Source organism: Durio zibethinus, chromosome 20 (assembly GCF_047325235.1).
Source record: "Durio zibethinus cultivar Kanyao isolate XHJ-2024 chromosome 20, ASM4732523v1, whole genome shotgun sequence".
NCBI lineage: Eukaryota > Viridiplantae > Streptophyta > Magnoliopsida > Malvales > Malvaceae > Durio > Durio zibethinus.
In genome coordinates, this window is record NC_143181.1 from 8,755,107 (window position 1) to 8,766,149 (window position 11,043).

The 11,043-nt window shown below is 29.0% G+C and overlaps 1 protein-coding gene across 1 annotated transcript; it reads left to right on the forward strand.

Moving 5' to 3' along the window:
* The first annotated feature begins 4,378 nt into the window (after nt 1–4,378).
* LOC111315170 (putative oxidoreductase At4g09670) lies at nt 4,379–9,793 on the forward strand. Its single transcript, XM_089749649.1, has 2 exons — nt 4,379–4,974; nt 8,907–9,793. The coding sequence occupies exons 1-2, from the start codon at nt 4,513–4,515 to the stop codon at nt 9,525–9,527; spliced, it is 1,083 nt and encodes a 360-aa protein (XP_089605775.1). The 5' UTR covers nt 4,379–4,512; the 3' UTR covers nt 9,528–9,793.
* Nucleotides 9,794–11,043: the final 1,250 nt, after the last annotated feature.

Genomic DNA, 11,043 nt, shown 5'->3' on the forward strand with positions numbered 1-11,043 from the left:
AAATAGAAATAATCGTATCTAAGCTCTATTTAGATGTTGGAGAGTCAATGTGGTCTTATTATATTTAAGAGTCCATTTTTAAATTTCATTTCATCACATTGCATAACATTTAGCGACATACATATGTCATCATATTATTGTTGGCACTCATTTTGCATTTCTTTATCTTTAATTTTTACTTGCTACCTGATAATACCATCATTTACTTTCTCATATAAAGTGTTTTACAAAACAAAAAAAAAAAAAAAAAAAAACACGTATTTTAAAATTATGATATTATAAAATAAAACAAAAATAACATTTCGAAGGAAATAATTCTTGATACTCTGCCTATATGTTAGAAAGTCACCAACAATCATATTTTACAAAGAGTGTTATTTTCATTTTAAAGGAATATTGTGTTAAATCTTAAGTGAAAAGAATTTTTTTAAATTCTGCCTAGATGTTGGAGAATTTTAAGATAATTATTTAACTTAAAGATTTCCTTAATATTTCTAAATAAAGAATTTTAGCAAAAAAATTTTTTAAATGAAGGGAATTAGTATTAAATTTTAAATCAAAACCATTTCATCCAACATCGAAAGTAATGCATGATTAAGTGGTATCAATGTATAGGCGTTGTGGGGTTGCTAATCTTTTTCCATCTTTTTGATAAACTTTAAACTCTCTTTTATAGTTTTATTAAAAAGGTAAACTTTTGAGTGACCAATCATACCCTAAAAAAGATTGGTAGTAACTCCCTTGTTTTTTCTCAATTTTAAAATTTTTTATGCATGACAGTTCCAAAACTATTATGACAATGATTCATTGACTAAATCTGAGTTAGATCATTATTTGAAAGATAAAGTTTTGCCAAGAACTCTAGATTTTAATATATTAGCTTGGTGGAAAAGTGGTGGACTCTATAACCCAACTTTACAAAGAATTGTTAGGGATATCTTGGCTATTCCAGTTTTCAATGTACCTTCAGAATCTACCTTCAGTAGTAGCGGTAAATTAGTGAGTTCTCATCACAATAGGCTTCATGTAAATACTTTAGAAGTACTAATGTGTGTTCAAAAGTGGTTGTTGAAAGATCTATAAGGTAATGGATTTAATAAAAAAAAATTAGTGATTTTATTACATTATAATTTAATGTATAACTTTAAATGATATTTTTTTTAGTCAGATCTTTAAAAGAAAATAATGCATATTATGGCTTTGTTCATGATGATGTTGAAAGTGAAGAAGAGATACAATAGGTATATATTATAGACACATTGATAAAAATTTTTTATGTATTTAGTTTATGTTAACTGTTTAACACTATTTATAAGTGTTATTTTACTAATGATAAGTGTTTCTTTTATTTAATTTTGAATGGGCTTATTTTATGATGAATTTATGTGTCCATCAAGTGAAATTCTCAAAATTTTTAAGATATATCATTTAAAATATTATTTTTGCTAAAGTTTTTTTATGATTTTTATTTTGTGAATATTTGTGATTTAGATTTGTATTTGCATTAGTGTTTATAAATATTTGTTTTTGTTTTCACATGTGAATGGTTAAGTTTTTACTTAGATTAAAAAATATTAAAATGTTTATTTTTAATGTTTTTAAAAAATTATGGTATAGGGATTACTCATACCCATTAGTTCTTGAGGGGATAGGGCTGAGTCAAGTTACAAATTCGAGAATGGGGACAAGGATATGGACAAATTTAAATTTGAAGGATGGGAGTAGGGAATGCTTTACCCCAAAACCTATTTTGTTGACATCTATAAAAGGAACCTAGAAATAAGAACAAGTGAACAACCCACAACTAGTGAGATAGCTATAACCTAGAAACAATAAACTGAGTACATAATCAAACATAGGCAATCACTACAATACACAAAGATAAACGTAGTAAGCTAAAATATCATTAGAAACCAATACACATAACCAACAAAACACAAAATTTTCAACAATTCGAACACAATTCCTTAAAAAAAAAACCACAAAAGAAAAAAAATAAAAAAAAACAAAAAAAAGTTTTGGTATTTTTTATTTAAGTGTTTTAGGCAATTTCAAATTTGTGAAGGAAAGAAAGGAAAGAAAAGCATGTGGTGGTTAGACAGTGAATAATACTGGGATCAGTGGTAACAAAAATGGTTAAAGGCTTTAAAGTTTTTCTTGTAAGATTTTTGGCCAGTAAAAAATGGGAAGAAAGAAAAAAAAAAGGCTAGATTGAAGTCGAATAGTGGCTAATGAAGGAAGAATAGGTAGTGATTTTCGGTGGTTTAGACAACTTGGGTTTCTAGTTAGTCTCCTTGAAGTAAGAGAGTGAGAGGTAGCCCCAAGAAAGTAAGTATGCTTCTTTATAGCAATTTCTCATCATTTCACAGCTTTGATAATGGCATAAGTATGCTTATTTTGTCGACAAATTGAGTAAGTATGCTACTTTGTCACAATTTCTCATACTCTCATAGCTTTGATAATGGCACAAGTATTTATGGATCTAATATTCAAGCTACATTGAATGCCTACTCTATTGTTTGTTAAATTGATAAGATTTTTATGGATGGGTTTTGGCATGAGCTTTTCAAAAAGTATGGAATTTTTCTAAACATCCCTATTACCCACCATCCTTAATTGAATAGGCAAATAAAAATGGTTAATTGATGTTCAGAAACCTATTTGAGATACAAAGTGAGTGAAACACCAAGGGAATGGTGCAAATGGTTACCATTAACAGAATGATGGTACGACACTAATTATCATTTTGCTATCAACATTAGCCCATATAAGGTGGTGTATGGACAACCACCTCTCTTGCATTTGCCTTGCTTGGCGCTAGTAAGAGACTTTTTGGTAGGAATGATAAACATGAGCCTACAAGTTAGAGAAGGTGCTATACAAAAGCTGAAGTTTTATTTACACAAGCCTTAAAAGAGGATGAAAACATGGATAACAAGATAAGAAGTGATAAGGAGTTTCGAGTGGGAGATTTGGCTTATGTCAAACTCCAGCCATATTGATAGCAATAAGTTATGAGCAAGAATCGTGTCAAACTAGCTTTTAAATTTTTTAGATCTTTTAAAATATTAAAACAAGAGGGAAAAATGGCCTACAAGTTACAATTACCCATTAGATCTATCGTATATCTACAACTCATATGTCTCGATTAAAAAAGAATGTTGGAAATTTAGCTACATATCTTATGAGAAATTAGACTTTTAGTGGTATTTTTTTTATTGTCAAGCGATATTTTTGGGAAAACACTGTTAAAATTAAGATTTTTTTTAATATCTAGTGATGTTTCTTAAATGCTTTGATATGAAATTTAGGAATGAAATTTTTATAAATTTAATGGTGTTTTCTAGGATAAACATCACTAAATGGAAACATTTATCGGTGCTTTCTAGAATCAATTGTCTAAGGTTTCGTTTGGATGAACTAGACTCTTGGTAAGGGATGGTTATCATCTTTTTCCGCGCCCACCTTTCATAAGACACCCAAATAGGTGGCCAACACATTCTATGAGGGCAAATAATTGATTGGCTATTTTTGATCAAATAGGTGCGACGTGGGTTTTGGTTTTTTGTTTTTGTTTTTTTTTTTTTTTATTTTGCTCTTTAAACCATATTTTAATACCAATTGAACCAATGTTATTTTTGTTTTCATTTTGATCTTTAATTTAAAAATTATAAAATATTTTTATTAACTTAATATAACTAATAATTTAAATAAAATTTGTAAATATTAAATAATTTAAAATTTTATTATTAGATACAAATTTTAATCTATTAATTTTAATGATCATTTATATTCTCATTATAATTAATCTCATTGTCGTCATTACGTTTACATTTAAACATGTATTCGCACTACTTATTTAATTTTATTATTATAGTAATTATTCTTATTTTTACTATTATTTTTTTATATCCCTAAAATCAATTTCACTATTCTATCCAAATGAATCTAAAATAAACGTTAGCGGCTGTTGTGCGAGAGGATGGAACAATTGTTAAAGAACCATAAAACCTTATTGACAGGAGGATGGTTAACGAGGATGACAAAGCAGTCTTTGAGGTTTTAGAACAATGAACAAACTCCTCCTCTGAGGATGCAACAATGGAGGTTTTATATGAATTTATAAAGAAGTATACTACCTTTAATCTTCCAGGACAAGAATCTTTTTGTTGGGGAGCATCGATGCAGGCTGAACAATAATGGCATTTAAAATATTGTAAAGCCAATGTTCTCGGACTTAGGCCAATTTAAGTGGACAGATGATAACTTTATTTAGCCTAACTTTCGGTGTGCGTCTGAAGTGTAAGGAATAGTCTGAGATTCTCGGTACTGCTAGTAGAGACATTATAAAATTGTAAAAATAAGAGTGCCGTTTATCCTCTTATGCAATTGGTTGTTTGAAAAGCATATTTTATTCTCTCTCTTTACTCTTTTCTTTCTCACTATTATTCTCTCTTTATCTTCTAATTTCATAAGAGAAGCATCACCAAAGCACTGCCACCACACTAAAAGATGGCTGATACTCCAATCAGATTTGGCATCATCGGCTGCGCTGAGATAGCCCGCAGAGTCTCACGAGCTATCCTACTAGCTCCTAACGCTACTCTCTCCGCCATCGCCAGCCGCTCCCTCGACAAAGCGGCCAATTTCGCCAAGGCCAATGGGTTCCCACCTGAAGCCAAGGTCTACGGCTCCTACGAATCCCTTTTAGACGACCCCGACGTCGACGCGGTTTATTTGCCCCTACCCACTAGTCTCCACCTGAAATGGGCCGTATTGACTGCTCAGAAAAAGAAGCATCTGCTATTGGAGAAGCCCGTGGCATTGAACGTGGCTGAGTTTGATCAGATTCTAAAGGCATGTGATGAAAATGGGGTTCAGATTATGGATGGGACCATGTGGGTGCATCATCCCAGGACGCAGAAAATGAAGGAGTTTTTAGACGATAAGGAGCGGTTTGGTCAGCTTAAAACGGTAAATATTTTACCGGGTTTCGGTTCAATTTTTTTTTCTTTTATTATGGAATTTTTATAATATTTTGTTGCTTAATACAAAGAAATTAAATATAAAAAATATTTCACAATATAATATAATTTTTAAATTAAATAAATATTTTTATAATTGATTTATAATGAAAATTTATCTCAATAATCTCATTAGTTGTGCTAGTTTTTTATTTTTCTCTAATGCCAATCATAATCTTTAAAAAAATTCAAATAAATAGATGATAAAATAAAATTTTCTTTTACAATGAAATTACATTTGTGTTGTCATATAACTAATTACATATGATATTAATTAAAATAAATCAATCAATTACAAATTAGATTAAACTCATATATAATATGTATTATCGAGATAATTAAAGAATAAATATAATTGCAAAGTGTGATGACAATAAAATGAAAGGAAAAAAAAAGAGAATTTCAACAAAAAACAGTAACAAACTAAAATTAATATAAAGATAAAATGAGATTAATTAAAAAAAATAGAAATGCATGTCGAATAATTTTTTTAACTCACAAATTAAACTTAGACTTGTAGTGAAAGAAAATTAGTATTAGAATTCCCAAATTAAATAAATGTAAAAATGAAAATGAAAATTTATTTTTTTATGATTTCATAACAAATTTAAATAAATTTTAATGATGTCAAAAATAGGAAAAACATTATTTTTATACTAAATAGAATGTGTCTCGAGTTTCGTTTAGATATATATTTTTTATTTATGAATATTTATTTTAATTTTAATAAATATAAATTGAGTAATTAAAATATTATTTATATATATGCAATAACTTATTTTATATTAATACAATAACACTTTTTAATGATTAAAACTCGTTTTTATTTAATTAATAATTAAAATTAAATATTCCACAATCACAAACTTAATTTAATATATCACTTTTTAAAACTAAAATAATGCATATATTCAATACAAATTATAATAAATACATAAGATCATAAGATCAAAATTTTAAATGGAAAAAGACAATTCCTATACATAATAAGTTTAAAGCTTGTTTTTAAAGATTGTTATCGCAAATCTATAAAACATTTGATACAAATAAAAAATTTATTTGCATAATTCTTTTAATTTTTATTTCTTCTCTTTTCTTTATCTCCATATTTTTATTTTTATAAAAAATATAAAACTCTTTTCAAAAATAGATATTAATTGAATTTTATATAATTAAAATTTTTTTTCAATTAATTAAAATTTTAATTTTTAAATTTCATAATTTTAATAAATATTATGTTTTTAAGATAAAAATGAAATTTATGTTGAAAGTACAAAATTTTAATTTTTTTTCAACATTCTATAATTTCAACAAAAACAATAATTTTATAATTTTATAATTTCAATAAAGATAATATTTTACATATTAAAAACGTGAATTTTGTTGAAACTACATTACGAGTATTCTATAGTTTCAACAAAAATAATGTTTTTAAGATTAAAAATGTGACTTTTATTGAAATATATTATAAAAAAATATTTTTTGGAGTATGATTTTTGTTGAAAATATATATGAAAAAAAATTTATTTTTTAGAATTTTATTGTTTACAATGTTTTTATGATTAAGAACATGGTTTTTGTTAAAATTATATTATAAAAGAAATTTATTTTTTAGAATTCTATGATTTTAACAAAAACAAGTTTTTTATTAAAAATGTAGTTTTTTATTGAAAATATATTATAAAAAATTATTTTTGAGAATTTTTCAGTTTCAACAAAAGATTATTTTTTATGATTAAAAACGTAATCATTGTTAAAATATATTATGAAAAAAAATATTTTTCAAAAAGCTTCTTAAATAATTTTAGGATCACAAACATGGACTACGTTTTAAAACAACAAATGTTGCCTATTATAAAAATATATTATGAAAATAATTATAATATATTTTCATAATTTACATGTTAAATAAATAAATTATATATTAAATAAATAATTTACATTTTAAATATAGTATATGTACAATACAATTTAAAATATACTATACATAAAATTTATTTTGGGAGCTTTGTCTTCGGAAACCCTCAGAGGAGGTTTACCATATTCCTTCCAACTTCCACATCGATCTTATCACGAAGATAGAATCGTATGTTGGCTTTGCATTGAGGCATGTAATGTTATGATAGTAATTAGATTCCATGCAATTGAATAGAATATAGATTCAAATATTTATTTACAAAAGGATTCTTTTATATATAGATAATTTTAGTGTTTTTAAATTTTTAATAATTTAAAAAAATATAAATTATCATGTTAAATAAATTATTTACATGTTAAATAAATAAATAATTTAAATATAATTATATATCATGTGTTATTCACATGACATTGAAGATAATATATTAAAAAACTTTATTAAATAATATTACATTTTTCTAACTAAACATAAAATTTTTATATTTCCGTAAGAGTTACCAAATGCAGGAATCATTCATTTTCAGAATCTATCTAATAAAGTAATTTCCTCTTAAATCATATTCTCAAAGGGGATCTAAGATTCCAAGAACTAGATGTCATCTTAAAAATTTTACAAATTTCTTCCTTATCCGTTTGGACAACTGTCAGTCTCTAATACCTTTGAAATTCTTTTAATAAAGAGTTATAGACTATATTATATATATTATTCAATTTCAAAAGTTAAGTGGGTCAATTCAATAAGGTAGAAAACATTATTTTATTTAAAAAGATTAGGAGAGGTTTTGTGTCAGATCAAACGCTTCAAAAGAAGAGGATACGGTGTTTTAATCTCACTTCGAATAAGAAAGGAGAAGTTTTTGAACATATAAATGTGTACATTCCAATAAGCCAAATTTACAAGAATAGGATAATGATCATGTGGCAAGTGGCCACATCAAGTGCCCTAGTAGGGTATGCGGGCACCAAGCATTTCAGCGAGGGTAGGTAGGGTGGGTTAGACCACACCAAGTGTTTTAGGGAAGTAGGTAGAGTATGTTTGCTGTGACAAAGACGTCATAAAGAAAATTGACTGGGGAGAATCTCATGCCAAATATCAAGGAGACTAAACAGAGTGCTTTGGTCTCGCCTTAGATAAGAATTTGAAAGTCTTTGTAATTTTGCTTCTTAGTTGGATGAAAAAACAAAAAAAGATAATTAGCTAGGACATGAATATTTGTTTAGAATGGAAAATCTTAAATCTTGTGGGTTGCAGCTGAAGGGAAAGAAAACAAATACAACTAATGGTCTATAAATATGAATGTTCATATTGGATGTTGACTTGATGAAGGAATTAGCTCAGAATCTTTTTGACGGGTGCTTAGTTGGATTCTTTTGTATTTACGGCTTTCTAAATCTATTTTTTTACTGTTGACCTATCTGTGACTGTTGGAATTGTTGATAATTACACTACTCTTGGATTTCTCATATGGTGTTAATATATTTTCTTTGGGGCCTCTATTCTATCTGTGCTTTATTGTATTCGGATATTTGTAGTCATTTTGTAACTTTTAATAAAATTTTATTTTGGCTTAGTAAAAAAAAAAAGTTCATTATCAACAATGATACGAACACAGATCAAGTTTTTATGGCCACCGGACATAAGCTTATTTGGGATTCGAAGAAAGGGTTTTATAAAGGATAAAGCAAATGAGTGGCATTGATATTTTGATATGAAACGGAGCTTAAAATAATGGCCCAAAGACACAACACCTAAAATATAGTTGCTGAGGATTTTTTTAAGTTTTTATTTGTTAGCTCAAATATAGATAAATAGTTCAAGAAGGATAAATTGGATTGATTACAAATTTTTCTCAAATTAAATTTTAATAAGTACTTGTTTTAAAATAACAATACAAGTATTTTTCTTAAGCTGTGTAATTTTAACTGAGAATGACAATATTGATTAAAAACCTTTGGCTTCCTCAGGTACATGGCTGCTTCACATATTTTGCCCCTCCGGAGTTTTTCAAGAATAACATTCGTGTGAAGCCAGATCTTGACACTCTTGGTGCTCTTGGTGATGCTGGATGGTATGGCATCAGGTCAATCCTGTGGGCAGCTGACTATGAGCTGCCCAAGACCGTTACAGCCTTGCGAGGTCCTGTTGTCAATGAAGAAGGGTTAATACTTGATTGTGGGGCTTCAATACACTGGGAAGATGGCAAAACTGCAACCTTCAATTGCTCTTTCTTATCAAATCTGACAATGAATATCACTGCTATAGGAACATTTGGAACTTTGCATCTCACAGATTTTATCATTCCTTACCAAGAGCGTGAGGCCTCTTATACTACATCCTCAAAAGTTCGATATAATGAGCTTGGAACAGGATGGGTGCCGATTCCAAGTGAACACACTGTCATCGTAGACCTACCTCAGGAAGCCTGCATGGTGAGAGAGTTTGCTGGCTTGGTTAAAAATATTAAAAAAAATGGTGCTCAGCCAGATAATAAGTGGCCGACAATCAGTAGGAAGACACAATTGGTTGTGGATGCTGTCAACGCATCCATTGAGAAAGGTTTTGAGCCTGTTGAAATTGTGAGCTGAGCTTTTAATTATTTATGAATGTTAGAATTACTAGTGTTTCTGTGGCCTGTCACACCTACTTGGACATGAATTGTGAGACTGTGCCTGTTGTGCTGTGCTTTCTAGTATGAAATGTGAACTTCTCTAGACTGCTTGTTTTAGTTGAATAAGAAGCCAGACGACCTGCAATGTTGGTATTGCGGATGTTAGCAGTTTCCTCTCTTTCCCTGTCGGCCTGTCCCCCCGTTGAACAATGTGTTCTTTAAGGATTATTACTGTTTTAGTAATGATTGTGGAATATTGCTATAGACCTGCTTAATTTAGGTGGTACCGGATGGGGATTTTAGATACATAGCTATTTTGCAGCAGTTGTTGGCGAAACAGAAAAAGTTGCCACCTTTTTTTTTTTCTTTAGTAGTAAAACGCCCTTTCTGCCTCACCAGTAGCAGTATTAATTCTACGAATGTTGACAGTGCCCTCATCTATGGAGGTCGGATTCACAGTTGGCCGCCACCATTCTGAGCATCAGTAGTTGAAAAACTCGAAGCAACCGAATCTTAAAGAGATATGAACCCATAGTTTTCCCCAACCTGCAATAATACCGAACTCATCAACATATCCTATTAGAAACCCTTAAAAAGAAGACCTAATTGTAATTAACCGGAGATTGATCAAACCCAAAATAGACTCAATCTGAAATGATTGAAACTCCATACGGTTCAAACTTAAAATTGTATGAACATGAAACAAACCAACCTAAATTCAAAATGATTTGAAACTAAATTATTTAAACTTGAAATGCTTTAAACCAAAAGTGAATACGAAATGATTAAAGCTCAAGATGGCCCAATCCTTAAATTGCCGGAACATCAAACGATTTAAACTCAACATTGCGGGCTTAAAAGATTGGACTACAGTTGGTTTTATTTACTATTGTTGTTGGACCTATTTTATTGGACTTCTTTTAGTTTCTGTAATGTCTATGTTTAATAGAACTCAATTTCCTTATGAGTGTTTATATTAATGTTATGAAGGGAGAGGGAGAATGTAGCATTGGCATCCGAGATTCTCGGATTCAATTGAAGGTTGTTAGCTTACAGCACTAAAAAGAGGAGGGATGTATAGTATGAATCATTGGAATAGAATTATCTTTTTCTTTCTCCTAAACATTTTGTGTTCTTCTTCCTTCTTTAAATTTTCTTTTTCTAAGATAACTATCTAGCTCTACATTTAAAGTCAGTTTGCATCATTTGGTATTAGAACCATGACTTGTCACCAATGGCTGATGGAATTTCTATTCTACTTCAAAAGCAGATTCAACAAACTTATCAAGATGTAGCAACAGATTCCAAGATTGATCAGTTTGATTTCAAGATGGATATATAGTTTACAGAAATGAGGTTTAAGCTTAAATAGTTTTTAGAGATGATGACTACTAGGGAAAAGAACTCAATATCAAGTGCATTTGAGGGTGACCAAGCTTCGGTGAGCACACTATAGAAAAGGCTAGGAAAAGAAACAACCTCAATCATGAAGT